We start from the raw sequence: 20,609 nt of genomic DNA on the forward strand, positions 1-20,609 counted from the left end.
CACTGTGCCTTAAAGTGCCCTCAGGTCCATTTTCCTGACCTTACCAGGGCCCTGGCTTCAGAGCCAAGAGAGGGGCTGCAGCAGCCTGCAGGACCAAGACTCAATCCCACCCTGGCCCTTGGACCCCAGGCTCTATCCTCTGGGACCCCCGTTGTTCTGGGTGATGCCTGAGGCTCCGATGGGTGCCCTGAAGGTTGAAAAGTCTTCCTCTGACCTCGCCAAATCCCACCCTTCCCCTTGTTATCAAAACAGGGCAGACCCCATAACCTCCCAGGAGCCTTCCGGCCCTGTCTCCCACCCCAGGCTGGGTTCCACCCTCTCTGGGCCCCCACAGCACTTCCTGTGTGTGAAGGCAGGGAGGCACTTCTGACTGAATCAGGGCCCACTCACATCTGACTTGGGTGATTTTCCCGAGGGTGGGACTTGGGTTTGACTCAAACCGTGGAATTACAGCATCTGCTCAGCATCACAGTGCCATAAATATTTGCTCGAGGGCGGCAGCGATGCATCCAAAGCTCATTAGTTAGGTTAAATAAGGAATGTTTGAGATCATAAGCCACACATACCAGCCAACCTTTTCTGGATGTGTAGCCATGAGGAATTAAAGTCGTGATGCAGAGAGAAAGGCAAGACGGTGGGTCCCGGGGGGTGTGGTGTTGGGGGAGAGGGTATAGACAGAGCACCATCCAACACCAGGCTCCTGTTGGGATTCAGCCACTCCAGTAAGTTCTGTTCAGCTAAACATGAATTATTTTCACAAAGGTTAAGTTTTTAAAAAGCTAGAAGGGACATTCTTCTGGGAGGGCTTATATGTGTGTTATGTGTGTGCTCAGTCATACCTGACTCTTTGCAACCCCATGGACTGTAGCCTGCCAGGATCCTCTGTCCATGGAACTTTCCAGGCAAGAATACTGGAGTCGGCTGCCATTTCCTTCTCCAGGGGATCAACCCGGGATTGAACCCACATCTCCAGGATTGACCCTCCATCTCCTGCATTGCAGATGGATTCTTTACCTCTGAGCCACCTGGGAAGCCCAAGGGCCTGTATAAGGTTCTTAATCAGTTCTGAAGTTCCATGAATGTTTAACTATGTTTAAAACATTCACAAATCAGTATTTTACTAGTGCCTGACACTATTGGGACCACCCTGCAATAAAATTAACTAGTCTAGTCCCTAAAAACAACCAATGAGGTCAGCCCTCTTACATTCCCAAGTCATAGAAGAGGCACCGGAGGCCTGGAAAGGGTGAAGTTGTCTGAGGTCACACAGCTGGGACAAGGGGTTCTAACCAGCCAGGTGGCCTCCATTCTCGTCTGCTGTTGAGGTTACATCGAAACTTACAAATAACACTGTTTTCACTTGGAGTTCTGTACATCTTTTAAAAAAGGGTTTCATTGCTAGGTATTAGGTTGGCCAAAAAGTCTGTTTGGGTTTTTCTGTCCCCTCCTATGGAAAAACCCAAGTGAATATTTTGGCCAACCCAGTAGTTTTTGCAAACCACTGATCTAACCCAGACTCACCATTTTATAGATCAGGATGCTGAAACCTGGGGACAGGGGCTGAACGGCCGATCCAGGGCAATCCCCCCATGAGACGACCCCACCTTCTGTTCCTTCAGGGGGCAGCTCTGTGGGGAACAGAGTAACAGTGTGGCCCAGGGAACCACGGTCTAATTCTGGCCCCATTGTTCAGTGTGACCTCCTCTCCCGAACCTGTTTTCTGCAGATCAGTGTTGTCACGGCACCTCCCCCAGGCCTGGAAGGATGAGATGAGGTCATCTGCATTCACTCAGAAAACCAGGCAACTCCGCCTGCCCCGCTCTCCCCGACTGGACCATCCGTGGGGAGTCTGGGAGGCAGAGCTGAACTATGAACGCATTTCAGGGCCTCATAAACCTCCAGATCAGAAGAGGGGTGGGGCTGACCTTTAACCTCATCTCACTGCCTAGGAAGAAACCTAGGAGCAAACACACAGCTCTGAGGCCACTGCCCTCCTGAGCACCTCCCAACACGTGGGATGTCAGGCAGACCTGACCAGGCTGGAGGACAAAACAGGAAGGGTCAGCTGTACAGGGACACAGGCAGCTGCCGGCCACCACGCTGAGGTGAGTCTTCAAAAAGGAGGCAGCCGCTCCCTGAACCAAGTCCCGACCACAGACGAATGTGTGAACAACTCCAGGTTTCCTAACCACACAATGAACTGGACTTCCTGCTCACTGGGTGGGGGCACGGCCCACTAGGGGGCAGGAGAGGTTGCCAGGGACGAGGGGGACCCAGGCGGACATGTCCTCCTGCCCAAGGGACCCGGACAGACAGGTACCCCCACCCAGGGTGCTAAGGTTTCTGAGGGACCTCAAGCTGCTCGAGCCCCCCAACATGGCTCAAGTTGTGATGATAATGCTATGGGATTATCATCGTTCATTTCTGAACACAGGATATGGTTTCAAAAAACACACTCCTGAACAAGGCGGCAGCTACTGAGTCACGAACAACCACGTATTGAATCCTCTCAGCAGCGCTGAGTTTCTCAAATCATTGTAACCCTGTGCATTTCACACCTAGTAAGGCCTGAGTGGACAGCTGGGTGGTGGGGTCCCTAGCCCAGTGGGGCTGGGGTTGCTTATTGAGTATTCTGCTCTTTGTCACTCAAACTGTACTTGTGCGTAATTCAGTGCAAGTGTAGACACCTGTTGATTCTCTAGCATGTGCTTTTAAAAAAAATGACTTAAAGGACAGCAAATTTCATCGAAGGTTTTTATTTCAGCTGCTTCAGGACCTTGACTTTCTGCTTTCTGGTTCTGAACATGGTCTAGCTTTTCTGAGCACTGGGAAGGGTTTGCAATCCAGATTCCATGATGTCCAACTCTTTGCGACCCCATGGACTGTAGCCTGCCAGGGTCCTCTGTCCATGGGATTCTCCAGGCAAGAATACTGGAGTGGGTAGCCATTTCCTTCTCCAGGGGCTCTTCCTGGCCCAGGGATCAAACCTGCATCTACCCAGGGATGGTCCCTGTGGATTCAGACAAGACCCTGGCAAACTCACCCACAACCCACCAGGCAGGAGAGCCTCCAGGCGGGTAGGCTGCTGCATGCAGAGCTCAGGGCTTCTGCCCACGTGGCCTCCATCTCAGAATCAGGCGGGGCCCCTGGCAGGTAACAGAGCAGCTCTGCAGGCCCACTCCCCCACCCCTGGGCTTGGCAAACAGCTGTCAAGGCTGAGCAGCGATCAAATAAATAAGAAAGGCTATCAAATTTACACGGCAGGACTACTAGTTATTCAAAGAACAAACTCAAACGGAAGTAAATGAGGGGGTGGGGGTCGGGGGTCGTGCGTGGAGGAGGTGCAGGAGGAGAACAAGTGTCTGTAAAGTGCTTTCCGGGCGCCAGAATCCTAGTCTGGCTGGCACACCAGCTGCACACGGAGAGGTCGGGGCTACGGGTGGAGGCCGTGCATGCAATTTCCAACCACGCCGGGCGCTCAGGGTGGACAGAGCTACAGCGGTCAGCCTGTTCACGGAGGTGGGAGCCGGCTGCGAGCGACTGAGGATCTCCGAAGCCCTGCATTTGCACACCCACCCACCCACCCACCCACACACACACACACAGATGAGTGTGGCGCCATCCAGCTGGGTCGGGGGGAGGCCGGGGTGCACACGGGGGAGGTCCTGGCAGCCACGCGCAACCGCCGCTCCTGCAGGGGGCGCGTCTTCAGGCCGCCGACAGGAAGGGGAAGAAGAAGAAGTCGAAGGCGAACTTGACGGCACCGTGCACGGCACTCCGCCAGTCCCGCTCTACCTTCACGTGCCGCCGGGCGGGCACGAGGTGCGCCATGCAGTTGAGGCAGCTGATGGCCTTGAGCTCGAAGACGGGCCACTTGCTGCCCAGGCGGCCCTCCAGGACGGTGCTGAACTCGATGACGCTGCCCTGGCGCAAGTGAAGGAGCACGTCCTTGAACTCGCTGCTGGCCCGCAGCACTATGTCCTTGGTGACGTCGTCCTCCTCCGGCCCGCGGCTGCCGTTGGCACCGCTGTAGGGCATGCCCACTGTGATCTCGAACTTGTAGCGGTCGAACCTCTTCATGTGGCACGGGTGCTTGGCCAGGAGCTTGAGGCGGCAGAGCTCCTCCTCGGCCGTGGAGACGTTGCCGGGGCTGCAGGACGGGTAGGCCTCGCCGTAGAGGCAGCGCAGCCAGTCGCCCAGGAAGAGCGGCAGCATGTGGACGGCCGACTCGGCGCTGTTGTCGATCTCGGTCACGCGCACGTACTTGAAGCGGCCGGTCCACGTGACCCGGTGGCCCTCCAGGTGGCTGCACAGGATCTGGGTGCGGGCCATGTTGGTCTCCTTCCAGGCCCGCGGCCCGCACAGGAAGCCGTACTGCGGCCAGGTCAGTGTGGAGTTGTAGACCTTCATGCCCTCCGAGCGGTACAGGTAGAACCAGCAGAAGAGCACGATGGCCGTGAGCCACACCAGGATGAGCTTGACGATGGAGCTCCGCGTCAGGGACTTGACCATCCCCACCACCGAGAAGTTGGCCTTGGTCCACCAGCGGACCAGCAGGGGGACGCTGCAGAGCACCAGGGTGACGGCGATCTTGGTGAGCTCCAGGGACACGAACCAGCGGGCCAGCTGCACCACGCCCATCAGCGCCAGGGCGAACACCAGGATGGGGAGAGCGAAGAGGAAGAGGAAGTAGCCCACCGACGCCCGCACCAGCCCCAGGCCGGTGGACTCGAGCAGGATGACCACCGACAGCTCGCACCACATGAAGCAGACCAGGTAGGGGACCAGATAGCAGTAGGTGCCTTTGAAGTTCCTCAGCTGGGCCATGCGGAAGAACAGATAGAGCAGGTAGACGTACAGCAGGCAGGGCACGCTCACGTTCAGCACGACCAAGTGGCCCACGGGCACCGTGAAGAAGGTCTGGCCCAGGAGCTTCAGGTAGCGCCAGTTGACGGGCATGGTGGGCAGCAGGGAGAGCAGGCCGGCCGCCACCTCGGTCACCAGGGCCCTCCGAGTGTAGGGCTCAGCCGAGGTGCTCAGGCTCATGTAGCTGGTGGCCGTGAAGAAGACCGACACGACGGCCAGCTCCGAGCAGGGCATGCAGTCCTTGCTGGCGATGGGGAAGGAGATGATGACGAAGAAGACGGACAGCAGGAAGTGGACGTAGGGCTCCAGGTGGTTCCAGCCGAAGTTCCCCTCGGCCTGCTCCACGTCCAGGTTGGGCTCGAAGCGCAGGAGCAGGCTGGTGAGCGCTCGGAAGCTCTCCCAGGCCTTGCTGTCCTGGAAAACCTTGAGGGTGCAGATGACCATGGAGATGAAGGACAGGTAGAAGACGACCAGGGGCACAAAGAAGGCGAAGAAGTCGATGGTGAGGTTGCTGATGATGAAAAAGAAGACCAGGGCATTGATGTGGTGGGTGGGCACGAGGGTGGACAGCCAGTGCACGCCCGCTCGGGACGCCAGGTCAATCAGGTATTCCTTGAGCTCCATGATGACGTGCAAGGGGTACTTGACCACCTGGGAGGAGGGGTGGAGACAAAGGAGGGGCGTTAGAACCTGGACCGCTCTGTGCCACGTCACTGCTCCCTGGTTAACCCTTCCAGTCTCCCTGAAGCCGGGGCCTGGCCCTGGGCAAAGTGAACTCACCCGCTGTTTCAACCAACGGCGGGTCCCTCGGTCTGCAAAGTCCTTCCACCTGTAGCTCTCTCTCTAGGTGCTCATGCTGCACATGGCCCCCACAAACCTGCCCTTGATTCTACCCAGTCCCGCAGGGTCTGCCCTCTACCTCCTGCCCATCCCTAGTCCCTGACTGTACCCGACTGTCCACAAGGGTCTCCAGGCTCATGAGTGCCGGTCTCCCCTGTGGGATCTTGGGTGCCTCGGGGAGCCCACCTGGCCCCCTCTTCCCTCCCCATGGGGCCTCACACTTGCAAAGACAACAGAGGACCAGGCTACTTGCATCTCAGCCACCCCTGTGATGAGGACTTCACCTCCTGAGCCTCTGTCTCTGGTGGATGGGGGTGGGGAGGTGACCCACCAAGGGGGAGAGGAAGTGCTGCTTTACCAGCCTACCCTGGGCCCTGCCCGTCCCAGGAGTGGGGACTCCAGAAAGGAGAGTTCACGCCACGTGAATGGAAATGATTCAGCTGTAACAGGGCTGATGTGACATTTTCACTGCAGCAGGAGCCCCGACACCCGCTGCCTGTACCACCCACCCCTGCACACCCGTGTGCTCAGAACATACACACAGCCCCCGGGGGGTGCTCCCTGCCTCACGTCCCACCGCCCCCCACAGACTGTACACAGAGGCAAGGGCAGCGGAAACACTCGTCCATTCCCACAAGAGAAGAGGAATGAGGGGCTGGCAGGGAGGCGAGTGGGGGACCAGCCTCGGGCAGGAGGCAGGGATGCTCCTGCCATCCAGGGCGGCCCCCACTCCTGCCTGGTCCTGAAGCTCTCAGCTCCACCAGGGCTCCGGGGAGACAGGAGAGAAGCTGAAGGAGCTGAGAAGAGAACGTGTCCATGACCGTGCTAGGGCTCACGCAAGGAGGTCAGGGGCGTGGACTGGACCATGCTGAAGAGGGGCGGTCCTTGTGAGGAACACCCATGTCGGGGCAGGGAAGCCCAGCTGAGCCCACAGCCCATTTGAGGGGCAATGTGATGGAAGCCCGGTCAGTAGCCGGGTGAGGTGGGCAGCCCCGCCTCCATCTACGTCCTGGGGACACGCTCTTTCTGCCCCATGAACATAAGGGCAAAGGAGGAGCTGGGATCCTGGGGGACCACACTGAGTGGCAACATTGGGGTGTGGCTGTCATCTGCCCAAGAGGCGGGGGTGTCAACTCTGGATGACCAGGACTCCCGGGAGTAGCTGGCAGAGTGAGTTTTCCAGGTAAGAGGGACCTGGGCTTACAGGGGAAACAGGAGTGTTTAACAATGTGTGTGTGTGTGTGTGTGCACTTCTATAGACACCCACGTGAGTGTGTGTGTGTGCGCACTTCTATAGACACCCACGTGTGTGTGTGTATGTGCACTTCTATAGACACCCACATGGGGTAGTGCGTGCATGCTCAGCTGTGTGTGACTCTGTGCGACCCCATGGACTGTAGCCTGCAGGGCTCCTCTGTCCATGGGATTCTCTAGGCAAGAACACTGGAGGGGGTTGCTCCAGGGGATCTTCCTGACCCAGGGATCGAATCAGTATCTCTCGAGTCTCTTGCATTGGCAGGCGGGTTCTTTTACCACTGAGCCACCTGGGAAACCCCACTTGTATATGTTCAAAGAGCTGCATTCCTCATTCAACTAACAGTCCACTTACCCTCTGTTTCAGAACAAGTAAGAAAATGATGAAACCAACAAACCAGCTCAGGGCTCCCCCAGCTCATGGGCCAGCTTCCCCAGGAGGAGACCCAGTGCTCACCGTGTCTGGAGTAGGGTACCAAGGAACTTCGAATACCATAAAGTCAGCCTTGGTGGGGATTTCTGACACTTGTTGTTGGTCAGCTGCTAAGTCAGGTCTGACTCTTTGCGACCCCATGGACTGCAGCACACCAGGCTCCCCTGTCCTCCACTATCTCCTGGAGTTTGCTCAAATTCATGTCCACTGAGTCAGTGATGCCATCCAACCGTCTCATCCTCTGTGGTTCCCTTCTCCTTTTGCCCTCAGTCTTTCCCAGCATCAAGGTCTTTTCCAATGAGTCAGCTCTTCGCATCAGGTAGTCAAAGTATTAGAGCTTCAGCAACAGTCCTTCTGATGAATATTCAGGGTTGATTTCCTTTAGGATGGACTGGTTTGATCTTGCAGTCCAAGGGACTCTCAAGACTCTTCTCTAACACCACAATTCGAAAGCATCAATTCTTCACCTCTCAGCCTTCTTTATGATCCAACTCTCACGCCTACACGTGACTACTGGAAAAACCTTAGATTTGACTATCCAGACCTTTGTCAGCAAAGTGATGCATCTGGATTTTAATACACTGTCAAGGTTTGTCATAGTTTTCTTTCCAAGGAGCAAGCATCTTTTAATTTCATGGCTGCAGTCACCATCCGCAATGATTTTGGAGCCCAAGAAGTAAAATCTGTCACTCCTTCCACTTTTTCTTCTATTTGCCATGAAATGATGGGACCAAATGCCATGATCCCCTGTTTTTTAAATAATGAGTTTCAACCCAGCTTTTTCACTCTCCTCTTCCACCTTCATTAAGAGGCTCTTTAGTTTATTTTCGCTTTCTGCCATTAGAGTGGTATCACCCACATATCTGACACTTGCCAGACAGCAAACCAGTGTCTCCAGAATCTGCTCCAGCTCTGCAGGAGCCCCTTCGACCAAAAGCCAGAAACACCAGCAACAGAAAGAGCCCATGCGTGCGTCAGCCGATGTCTGCTCTGCTAACTCCTGTCGATGGGGCCTCTCTAACCAGACAGACCAAAGGCACCCAGTGCTCCTGTTCTCGCCTCCATTCTCTCTCTGCACAGTCAGTGCTGAGCAGCCTTGAGGGAGCTGGCCTGGAGGCATCCAAGTAGCTGGCACCTTAAAATTAACCTGAAACAACTCCTAATGCTCAAAACCATTCACATTATTTATTGTTTGTTTGTTTGTTTGTTTGTTTTGCCTATTGAGACCACACAATCACACGGTTGAGAGGACATTTAAAAGACAACGAAGCTTCTAGAACCTGAAGTCCAACAGTGCTGGCCTCTGCTGGCACAGTGAGCCCCTGTGGCCGCCGTGACCACAGCTGTCCTTTAAGGTCCCTGTTCTGTCCCCTGTCGCTTCTACCCAAGCCCTACTACTTGGGACCCCACCAAATTGTGAGACTAGAAACCTTTTCTGTAGAGGCAGTCCAAATTAAAATGAACTTCACTTTGAGCAGGAAAGAAGTTTTTAAAAAACGAGTAGGGAGTCAGTTCATGACAGGACGGGAAAGGGCACCCTGACCCAGGCTGCAGTCACCAGCAGCCTTCAGCACGGACACGCCTGGCTGACGGGAAAAACCGAAGAGAACTGCCCGGTACTGACCTGGGCAGCCAACCAAGGAGGCCACTGCTCGCCCAGAGGGTCCGGGCTGGTTCACTGAGACCCTGCTCAGACCTGAGCGAACGTCCAAGTGCTGGACTTTCAATAATGTGATGCGAACACTGTTAGGATTTTAAGACATTTCTGAATCCATCTTTAAGAAGGTTTCATTTGTCACAAAGGCTGGAGAAGCCTGGAGCCTGGAACGTCCCTGGGGGTCACGTCAGCTTGCAGAGGGGTGTCTGGCACTTTCCACTGGGGGTGCCGGGCCCTCCTCAGGCACATGCCCCTTCTCTGTCCCCAGGGGGTGGTAAATAAAGGCCGGGACAGCTTTGAGCTCCAGGAAATTCATTCTGCTCCAATTCATTCTCTCTTTTCCAAAACACTTTTTTTTTGGCTGAGATGGGTCTTTTGTTTCCGCGTGGGCTCTTTCCTCTAGTCGCAGACAGCAGGGGCTACTCTTCGATGCAGTTCGTGGGCTTCTCACTGCAGTGGCCTCTCTTGTCGTGAAACACAGGCTTTTAAGTGCACGAGCTTCAGTACTTGTACTTGCGGGTTAAGTTGCTCCACAGCATGTGGGATCTTCCCGGATCAGAGATCGAACCTGTGTCCTCTGCATTGCCAAGCAGATTCTTTACCACTGAGCCACCAGGGAAGCCTTCCAGAACACTTTTAATGAGATAAATTGTAAAGCAATGAAAGTGCTCTGACAACAATTGCAAAAAATGAAAAAAATTTAAAAATAGCCTTGTTTCTTGTCAGGATACTTTAAATCTCTTTCTCACAAAAAGGAGCTTCAGACATCTTACAGCACCGAGTTTGTCGCCGGTAAGGAATGTGACATAACTTGCTGTCCACACTGAGATGCTTTTGAAAGCAGGCATTATTAGTAAGTATGCCAGGACAACGCAAACTAGGCTGTCCAGGCTGGGACCGCCTGGCCCACGGGTCTTCTTCCCTCACCTTTGACCCTCACTGGCATTTGGGGAGCACCTCCTCTTTAGCCAAGAACCATGGCAAACGCTCCACCTTTCCTCTCTCATGTTAGTGAGAACATGCCTCTCTCATGGCATTTGGAACACACTTAGCCCAGGCCTGCCCCCAGGTGGGCCCTCAATAAAAGCGGTGACCTCCCCGGCCCAGCTTCTGGGCCGTCCTGACCCTGCGCCTCAGAACCTTCACCCCGACGCCCTACCTGCCCTCAGGGGCTCTCAGCAAGCTTGCTGGTCCGGAGCGTGGCCTTCACACCCACCCTCTGGGCTACAGCTTCTCTGAGGAACTTGCTTCCCAGAGGTGGCCTCTCAACCCACAAGGGCGGCTTTCTGAGCCCTCATATTCAGCTCCTAGCACGGGGCTTACACTGAGGCCGTGTCTGGGATGAGGACACACCAGCACACGTCCCATCACCGGCCCCAACCCTGCTCACACTCCAACCATACTGTGGGCAGGTTACACGAGCCCAGGAGCTGGGGAAGCACAGAACCCTACAGACTCTTGGGGGACCAATGCCAGGGGCTCTGCGATGTTTGCCTGCCCAGAGGCCCCCTGTGCTGGCCGGGTCCCCTTGGCCACGAGTGGGGATGGACCTGTCTGGGGCCAGGTGGCCAGACTTCTAAAAATCTTGGTGCTCTCAGCAAAGGGAGATACAGAAGACGAATTCAACCCCCTGAGCTGAACTTGGGGAAACTGGTGAAGGGGGGCATGGTCACACTTCACCAAGGCTTATATCTGTCCCCTTTAGTCACAAACCACATGGCCAGGAAAACAAAAGCTGTGACTCCAGGAGCATGAGCAGCCACTCCTGGCTGTCGGCACAGATCCAGACGCTCCGTGCTCATCCCTTGTAATCACGGCTGCTCGCTGGTGGGAGGCGGTGGTGAACACGAGCTTCCTCCCCACCCCCGTCCACCTTCAGGTTGCCCTCGGTCACCTCCCCTCCCACCCTCTCCACACCTGCTCACTCCTCGAACCCCTGCAGATCCAGATAAACAGGCACCACCGCAGAGCCCTCCTGAACACAAGACCGCACTTTGCTTCTGGGGGGAGGCACCTTTGAGGAACTGACCTCTCCTCTGGGCCATAAATAGACAATTTTTCCAAAGGATGGAGTCTAAGTGAAAGGTGGTCTCCAGCGCACAGCATCCTGCTCCCCACACGGCGTTTTGCAGGGAAAGATGCAAAGATGCCCGTGCACGTCCAGCAACCACTGGGCCCGCCCAACCCCAACAGCGCCCCTGCCTCCAGAGCCTGAGCGTGTGCAGGAGGCCTCCTTTCACGAGGACGCATCCTTATGCAGCTATGTGGACGACCTGGCGGCACAGGCCTCCCCAGGACAAGCGACACAGCCCTGGAGGTTCCCTGCTGGGCGAGGTCTCCCACCTACAGCTTCCTGGGGGGCACCCGGGCAGGCAGGTGGCCCGGGCCAAGGGCTCACCTTCAGGCGCAGGGGTAGGTCCTCGGGACTCTTGCCCGCCACCTCGTCATCATCGTCGTCCTGCAGGAACAGGTCGGTGGGGATGATGCCCTTGGCGTACTTCTTGGTGATCTCCACAAAGTCATCCAGGGCTATGTAGCTCTTGGCTGAAGCACAGGAGAGGACACACGCGAGGTCGGTGAGACCGTGAGCACTGCCGCCCCGTGGAGATGGGCACATGGTGGGCAGCAGCTGTGTTGGGGTCAGGCTGGAGACGGGCGACCGCTCTCGGGCCCGGACAATGAGAGGAGAGAAAGGCAGGCCAGCCTGCCAAGGCCTCCTGGCCTTGCGGACCCACCGTCCCTCCCCAGAAGTGTCCCCCAACCCTTCAAGTCCTGGGGGGCTGCCTGAGCCAGGCTCCATGCGGACCCTTCTTCAGAACATTTTCCGCCCGTGCTGCTCGGACCCCTGTACTCCCTCGGCCCTGACCCCTGCAGCCCAGCCACCTACTAGCCCCTCCAGCCAATACGCATCCTCCAAGGTCCTACTATGTGCCAGGCACGTGCCCAAATCTTCATTACCCCCCACCCCCAAGTTCAGCCCGATATCCCCACCTCCCCACAGCCCATGCTGGCAGCAGCCCCCACTCCCAGCTGGGTGCTCCCAGGCCTTTGCCAATGAGGTTCGCTCACTCAGTCTGGAGCATCCACCTCCTTGCCCCTCGCGGGCTACCCACCTCCCCACCATTGCTGGCTCACAGCCATCATAGGCCCCAGCATCCTTCTCCATCAGGGACAGTTACACTGCCCTCTCGTCCCTCCAGTGTGTATGTGCTCCCAGTGGGTGGGGTCCAAATCCCAGAGCCCAGAACACCAACACCCAACCAATAGCCCTGAAGGGACTGGAAGGAAGATCTGTCAGCCTCTGAGACCCTGGGGGCCGGGCCTGGACTGATGGGGAGTCGGGGGGCGCAGACATGAAGCCCGGGGTGGTGGGGGCGACAGCATGGCCAAAGGTGTCACTAGCACAGGACTGGCGGCCGTACTCACATTCACTGCTGACCAAGCGTTCCAGCACCCGCCTCTGCTTCTGCAGGGACTTGGGGACGGGCCCGGGCTGCACCCCGCCATCTGCAGGGACAGAGCGGGGGAGAGTCAAGGCCGGCTGACTGCCCCATCCCCTGCAGTGAGTGAATGAAAGTCGCTCAGTCATGTCTGACTCTTTGCGACCCCACAGACTACACAGTTCATGGAATTCTCCAGGCCAGAATACTGGAGTGGGTAGCCTTTTCCTTTCTCCAGGAGATCTTCCCAACTCAGGGATGGAACCCAGGTCTCCTGCATTGCAGGCAGATTCTTTACCAGCTGAGCTACCAGGGAAGACCATGAATACTGGAGTGCGTAGCCTATCCTTTCTCCAACGGATATTCCCGACCCAGGAATTGAACTGGGGTCTCCTGCATTGCAGGCGGATTCTTTACCAACTGAGCTATGAGGGAAGCCCCCATCCCCTGCAAGCCCCCAGAAACTTGCCAGTGTCCCCCATGCAGCCCTGGAGGGCTGTGCAAGGTCAACCCTTGGGACCACCACTGCTCAGTCTCCATTACAAGGTGACGTGGGCCCCGCTGGGCACAGTCCAAGCCCTGGACACACCACACTCTCTGATCAGCACAGCCGGCCCCCGGACACCTTTGCTGACATTGTCCCTTGGTGTGATCTTCCCCTGGAAGAAACCAAGCTCCCCAGGGCCACTGGGCAGGCCTTCCTGTGTCCCCAGCCCTGGTGCAAAAGTCGGTTCAGTGGGTGAACACAGAGCCAGGACTGAGATATCCTGCCCTCTGTCGACACCTTCCCCCCACAACGCCCACACCCAGGCAGGCGTTCACTGGGCTCTCCCATGTCAGGCTCCAAGTGGTCTTTGCAGGGTCGGGTCAGGTAGGGGCTGGACCACAGGGTGAGACAACACATGGGGAGGGGCACCGTGACTGGGAGGGGCCACAGGAGCCCAGAGTGGGTGAGGGGGCAGCAGGACAGGGCGGGGCCATGGTCCCGCAGGGTCACTGGGGCTCCACGAGGGGCGGCCGGACCTGTCAGGTCAAGCACGCCTCTCGGGGGTCCTGCGACTGGAGCCCCAAGCCTCACGGCCGCCTCTGTCAGACCCTAGAGGATCAGAGATCAGAAAAGAGTCCGGCCCGGAGAAGGGGCAGAGGTGCCCACCCACTCATTTTCTCTGATGTGTCGGCAGGTGGCCCCAGCCCCACCCCCACCATCTCCCCCTCGGGGCAGGAGGGAGCTGGATGGAGCCCTGGCCAGGTGCTTATCAAGGTTACCAAGAGACAGAAGTCAGCCCAGACCCTGGAAATGGAGAGACCACACCCAGTCAGTAACGCCCACTCTCCTGGTCCATCTGTCCTTCCAGCTGCCCGTGCCCTTCTCGGAAAGCCGGGTTAGAAGGAGGTGGGGGCACTGAAGAGGCTGGCAAAGGGGCCAGCCCTGGAGAGGCTCTCAGGGATTCGGGGACCCAGGTCACTGCTGGCATCTCTCACCCTCCCCACTCCCTGTCCCCTTCAGGAGGAGGACACCCTGGACATGCCAAGGCCTGCAGCTCCGCCCGTGGGCAGCAGGTGAGACAACCCTAGGGGTGGAGCGGGTCAGGTAGAACCAGAGCTGGGGGGGCCCTGAGGGGTGCCAGGAACAGGACACCCAGGAAGGACACTCTGCAGCCTTACAGGACACCTGCAAGAAGCTCCCTGGAGCCCCCCATGCCAGCTCCCATAAAGGAGCCCCCAGGATCCCGGCACAGAAGCCCAGGAGGCCCCACAGACAGAGCGCGTACCGTGCTCGTTGACCTGCCCCACGTTCTCCAGCAGCTCCGCCACGGCTACCTGCTTTTTCTTCTTGGGGTTGAGCTTCCAGTACATGACGAGGGCCGCCTTGCGCACAGCCCGCTCCAGGTCGGTCTCAGAGGACAGCTGCCTTACCTCCTGCTCGTTCTCGGAGGTGATGCCTGAGAGAGGGAGGCGTCAGAGGCCTGGGGCCGCCCGCTTGCCCACCTGGAAGCTGGCAGGGACGCCCCAGCCCCGGCCAGCACCGCCTGAAGGGGCTTGGGAAGAGATTCCCATGAGCGGCTTTGCAGGCATCTTCATCACCAGGGCAGAAACGAAGGTCCAGCCAGACAAGTGTCTGGCCTGAGTCCCCAAGGGTGGGAGGCTCGGCCTGGCCTTTCAGCAGACGCTCGCCGAGTGGCCACGGAGGGCTGGCGCTGGGCAAGGCCTCCCCACCTTCCTGGCTCCTTCCCCTCCCAGGTTCCGCCTCACAAGGACCCCTCTGGTGGGGTACTACTCTTCTCATCTTACAGATGGAGAAACTGAGGCACCCAGGGGTGGTGGCCTGGACTTGGTGCCAAGGCCACAGAGTCAGAGAGGCTGAGCTGGTCTCAAACCCCGGTCAGTCTCACTGCAGTGAGCGGCCAGGCTGCAAGACGGGGGGCACCCCTACACTCACAGCATCAGCCCTTCCCGAGGGCAGCCGGGAGCAGTGTCCCCACGTAGGCGGCCCTGTCCCTGGGGGAAAGACTCGCCCACAGAAAGATGGGGAGCAGGTTTCATGGGCCGTTTAGTGGCCGCCTCTCCCCCTGCACACGGACTACCAGGAGCATCAGCCCGGCCACCCCCACCCCAGGGGACAGTGAGAATGCGGGTGGCGGACTGATATTATTTTCTCCTTTGGAGCATCTCCCTAACCTTCCACCGGAGCCCACGTTCCTTTTATGATCAGGACGCGTTCAGTGAGAAGGTGGAGGGTGTGGGCTACGTGAGACCTGGCCCCCTCCCTCACACGCCAGCCAGTCCTCAGGCCTGCCCTGGCCACCCCCCTCAGGGCCTCTGGGAAGGCCACTGGCTCCAACTGTGAACGCTGGGGGCCACACTGACTCGACTGGCCAGGGCAAGACCATCCCACCTGCCCTGGAGCAAGGGAGGCTGGCTTGGTAAGAAATTCTGGCCAGCAGAACATGACAGTTCTAAATCATTAAAGATATCAGCCTAATGTCCAAAGAAAGGAGACTCTATACAATAATAAATAATGTTAATAAATATCATTTCTATATATCTTATATATATATACATACATAATATATATACATAAAAATACCGTATACAAATTTTGTTTTATATATATCTGTATGATAACCCTAACGTTTAAAAAAAAAATTCCAATATAAAACCAGAAGGAAAAACAGTAAACTACGGAGCACTTCTCTCTGGGTTTATAGATAATTTTTAGAGATAATTTCTATCTTTATGTTTTCTATATAGTTCAAGTTTTCTATAACAACCATAAACACTTCTGCAATCTGAGCGGGAAAAAGGAGGTCCCCTTTAAGACACACACACTTTCATCTTTCTTCTGAGGTTTGAAGCTTCAGGAAGCACTTTACCCTGACACCAGGAATGAACCATTTCCCTTGGGCAGGATAACATAGTAAGTGTCCCCAAGTGGCTAGGCTACACATCACTGCCCCCCAACACCCACGCCCGTCCTGGCTCCGAGTGCTAGCCTGGGTGGGCCCTTCTCTGGCCCCCAGTCCGTAGCTGCTCCGCTCAGACCGGATGGAAAGTCAGTTCAGAAAGTGCTACTCATACCTCAGGCCTGTCATGCCCTCCAACTTGGCTCCATGGTCTACTCCTCAATTTGGATGAGAACCCAGATGGTATATCTCATTGTAGACCCCACCACAAGTTAAAGAGGATGAAAATGGCTTTGTTCCCTAAACATCCCATGTTATACTCCCAAACCATCTATGAGGCAAAGCCACGAGTACAGCAGAAACCACACTCATTTTTCCCAACAGTGTCGCCAGCACCAGGTTTCCCTGTTGCTATTTCGGTTGGTTAATTTAGCAGAGTAGTACAGCATCCCTCGTGGGTCCCTCCGAGCCGCCTCACCTACCTCTCCTGTCCGCCAGGCATCGGCGGAGAAGCTTGACGGCCTCGCGCCGGCCCTGCTTGGCGGCGAGGGTCAGCCAGTCCACGGCGGTGCAGTTGTTGAGCTCTTCATCCCCGTCGCCGGCCAGCTGCAGGTAATGCTTCCCCACCTGCAAGCGGGATCTGGTCACACCACACACCGCGGCAGCCTCCCCGTGCAGCGCCCGGGCCCCCAGTCCACGTCCTGCCTTGCCCCGCCCCCAAACCAGGCAACCTTGGGCTCCCTCACCCTGTCCACCCGGTGCTCCCAAGCCAGAGCGGGGTGTGGGGACCCCACCCTTCCACTGATGAAATGAGAGAGGGGGTGGGGTCATGTGGACAGGCAGGAGGCAGGGCTGGCATCAGAGGAGGTGATGCCCAAGTTCAGGTGTGAGCTGGACAGAGGTGAGCACGTACATGCTCCCCGAAGAGTGGTGGGAAGAAAAGCAACATGCCACAAACATGGAAACCCCACACATGGGGGCCCACGCATGGCAGGTACAGGCAGGCTGTACCCAAGCCCAGATAGCAGGTTCAGCACTAGCTTGTCCTGGGCGCAGCCCGAGCTCCCCGCGGACACTGGTCCTTACCTCCGTCTGTGCCTTGGGGTCCCCAGCCTTGGCCTTCTCCAGGACTTCCTCAAAGGGCGTGTCCACATCTCCCTTTGCAGGTCCTTTAACACAGGAAAGCAAGCAGATGGACTGTCACCATGCTGGTCCTTATCGCTTGTTGGAGGACGAGAGGGGCTGGCAGAAACGGGTTTCAGCCCCGAGTCAGGAGCATGAGAGCAGGTGTGGAGAGGGCCCGCCAGGATGCTCCTTCCGTTGCTGCACAGCCAGGGAACAGGGACCGCAAAGCTGCTGAGGGGTTCCAGGAAGGAACCCCTGTTCCAGGCACAAGGACAGAGCGGGGCACAGACCAATAACCACTTTCGCCCCTGGGGTTCACTGCAGCCAGAGCAGCTGATCTCAGGCTTGAACAGGGCTCTAGAAAGATGCAAGAGATGGAATGAAAGCCCCTGAGGTTCTTTATTTAATGATTTAAAGAACCTGCACCCCAATGCCAAGCATCCCAATAAACAAACCAAATCTATGTTTTCCAAGACAGTCATCTACACACGATTGACTTTGGGAGGTCATAATCACAGTACATACATTTTGAAATATACACATATATATTTGCACAACCAACTTTGCATGTGGCTCTGCAGTGAAATGTACCACTTCAGTGGCTCAGAAATCCCACTACGGGGACACTCAGGGCCTCTGGGCCTCTCCTCTCCATCGGACCTTTAGATTATGCCCAGACTCCCTAATTTTATAAAACAATGCCACAAACCAGTCTGTGCGTGTATTTTTATTTGGGGGGCATTTTCCTGGCGTGGGTTCTTCAGGTGAATTACTTGATCCAAGGGTCCAAATATCACATACCTCGTGCAATATTTACTTCATAAAACGTTATCTTAAGTTATAAAAGCATCATGTAACTTCACTGATTTCACTATAACCTCTCCTGCAGTGTGTAGCATAACAAAAAGTTGTGTTTTTTTTTAATCACTTTTCACCAGTCCCTTTTTCCAGTTTAAGCAACCAATACAGGGGGCCTCTGCCCGACACCACACCTGGCCGCCACCCATGGTCACCTCCCATCTTAGCAGGTGCTTATCTGGGGTTAACAGACTCTTGATCTTTAATTCAGGGACATAAGAGCAGTCCCTAGGAACAGTGCTGGATATCTAGCTATCCCAACCCATCTCTCCAGACCTTTCCCAGGACCAGCTCCATCCACCAGGCTCAGAGTTAGCCCCTGTGTGCAGGGTGCCCGGTCGGGAGGCAGCAGGGCAGGGGCCTACAGTGACACAGCTCTGAAGTTCAAAGGCAGAGTGGCCGCGTCCAGTTTGGGGCACACAGGAGTGGGAGCAGGTGGCTGGGGATGGCTCAAAGGGGAAGCAGGTGGCTGGGGATGGCTCAAAGGGGAAGATTCTTCCTGAGACTCACAGGCCCCTGTGCTGCACCCCTCTTGGTGGATGGCTTGCAAACATGATGATACCCGTCCCACTGTGGAGTTCCCCCTGCTGAGCTTCTTCACCGAGGTCCTGGGACCTCACTTGGCCTGGGCCCAGGACATCCACCCCAGCCCTGGCCCCGGACCTCAGTGCTTCTTAAGTCATCAAGGTCAGCTCTCCCTTCTGGCTGCTGTCACGCTCTCTGCCGGCCCTGGAATGTACTCTCCGGCCAAGGGCTCAGGCTAAGAGAACAAAGAGAAGGGCAGGGAAGGAGGGTGTGCGGGGTTAGAGAAATCCGACCCGAGTGTGAATCTTTAGCACTCTGAGCCTCAGGAGTGAAAGAACATTGCTACCCTATCGGTAAACTGGAGAAGGGAATGGGAAATCACTTTAGCATTCTTGCCTGGAAAATTCCATGGACAGAGGAGCCCGGCGGACTACAGTCCATGGGGTCACAGTCAGATACAACTGAGTGATGGAGCATCTATCAGTAAACAAAGGATGTGGCAGACCCTCCTACCATGCACTCTGGGGAGACACAGGATGAGAAAGCACAGGATACTGACCTCAGAGAGCTGAGGGGCAGATCAAAGGAATGATTTCCGTGAGCCCAGACTCTTGCATCTACCCCATACACAGAAAAGCACTAAATTCCCTGACTCAAGATATCTGGTTTTCTTTAACAGTAATCTACTAATGTTCTGACTACCTGGTCTTTGTTGCAAAAACCCCTGTGTATCCTGGCTCCTCCCCTGTCTCTTGGGAGCAGTATTTCAGAGCAATCTGAGATCTGAGAGGCTGTGTTCCAGGGTTAAGTCTTCAATTTTGTCCACCAAATAAAATGTAATTCTCAACTTTTAGGTTGTGCCTTTTTTTTTTTTTCTTCAGTTGACAGCATCAAAGTGCTGTGTGACTGTGCGAGACTCATGTCCAATCCCATCGTCAATATCCAGCCAGTAGGACTGTTAATGAAGAATGGGACACTTGAGATTAGATGCCTGGTCCAGAGTTGGGTGTTCTCAAGGTGCGTCTGCTTCCCCTCTCCATGCCCTACCTCTCTCTGCTGACCCCAGGGCCTCCCTGGCTCACTGAGGCCACGTGTCCTAGTTCAACACCAGGTACCTCCTGTGAGTTCACAGCTCTTTTCCTGACCAACTGAATTTGCAAGTCCAAGGTCATGGAAGATTCAAGTGTAGATCTATTGGCTAAAAAGATTATTCTGTCCATGATTAATTTTCCACAGAAGTTATTCATGGCCTAACATTTTGTCATGAAATGAAAGGAGGGCCCTGGAAATTGTCCCCTCCCCCGGCACAGCCCATCTCCGTGTTCCTGCATCTCTCACGGTCCCACAGGCCTTTAATGGAGACAATCTGTGTCCAGCAGGTCTGGCCCATCTCCATGCCCTGGGCAGGACACAAATCAGCAAATGCTGAACAGACAGGGGGATGAATGGATGTGGGACCGACAAGGAAGGGTCTCCAGCTCTGTCTCCCCAAATACTAGCATGGCGCCTGGAACACGTGTGGCCCAGAGATTGAACTGCCAAGCTCACCTTCCTGATCTGAACAGGTTCTAAGTAGAAATGGACAAGGATGAGTACTGAGCAAGTCAAATGCTCCCATTCTTCAGGACCACCCTGGGTCCCTGGGCTGGGGAGCCTCAGGCATCTCCTCCCAGCAGCCCTGAGGGCTCTGCCAGCCCCTTGATCCCTACCAAGTTCTCCTGGAGCCGGCTGGGAGCAAGAGAGAGAAGCTGGCTTCCAGTTTCACCCGGCCGCTGCAATCTAGATTGGCTGGAGCGCATTGTTTAAATTGCTGAATGCACGCCAAAGGCTCTGAGAAGAAGAGCACAATCTGAAACACGCAGTGAGCAACTTTGTTGCTCCCGTCTCTCAGGGCTGCTGCCCTTCTACATCACTGGCCCTGGGGCAAAGCCTTGGCCTCCCAGAGTCCCTGGTCCTCTCCTGATGCCCGCCGCGTGGGCTGAGCTGAGGGAAAGGTGACAAGAACCCAAGGGCATCCCGTGTGTCCTTCTCATCACTGTGGGTAGCTGGGTCACCCTGCGCCAGGGGTGCCCCATCAGCCTTCGAGATGCTAACCCTGGTTCTCATGAATACACAGGAAGGACAAGCCTTGTGACTCCGCCTCTTCCAGGGGCCTGGCTGAGCTCTAAGGCGGGGGTCCCAGCCGGGAGGTCCCAGCTTCCCACAGG

General features: G+C 56.2%; 1 protein-coding gene across 1 annotated transcript in view; it reads right to left on the reverse strand.

Moving 5' to 3' along the window:
* Window positions 1-2,740: 2,740 nt before the first annotated feature.
* WFS1 (wolframin ER transmembrane glycoprotein) overlaps window positions 2,741-20,609 on the reverse strand; it is a 31,979-nt gene continuing 14,110 nt past the window's right edge. The window contains exons 3-8 of the mRNA XM_002688400.5: window positions 16,981-17,063; window positions 16,377-16,521; window positions 14,263-14,433; window positions 12,477-12,557; window positions 11,449-11,594; window positions 2,741-5,517 (exon numbers count right to left, since the gene is read on the reverse strand). Coding sequence (XP_002688446.1) covers window positions 3,709-5,517; window positions 11,449-11,594; window positions 12,477-12,557; window positions 14,263-14,433; window positions 16,377-16,521; window positions 16,981-17,063 — 2,435 coding nt within the window. The 3' untranslated portion in view covers window positions 2,741-3,708. The remainder of the gene's footprint in view (window positions 5,518-11,448; window positions 11,595-12,476; window positions 12,558-14,262; window positions 14,434-16,376; window positions 16,522-16,980; window positions 17,064-20,609) is intronic.

This window comes from Bos taurus, chromosome 6 (assembly GCF_002263795.3).
Source record: "Bos taurus isolate L1 Dominette 01449 registration number 42190680 breed Hereford chromosome 6, ARS-UCD2.0, whole genome shotgun sequence".
Classification (NCBI taxonomy): domain Eukaryota; kingdom Metazoa; phylum Chordata; class Mammalia; order Artiodactyla; family Bovidae; genus Bos; species Bos taurus.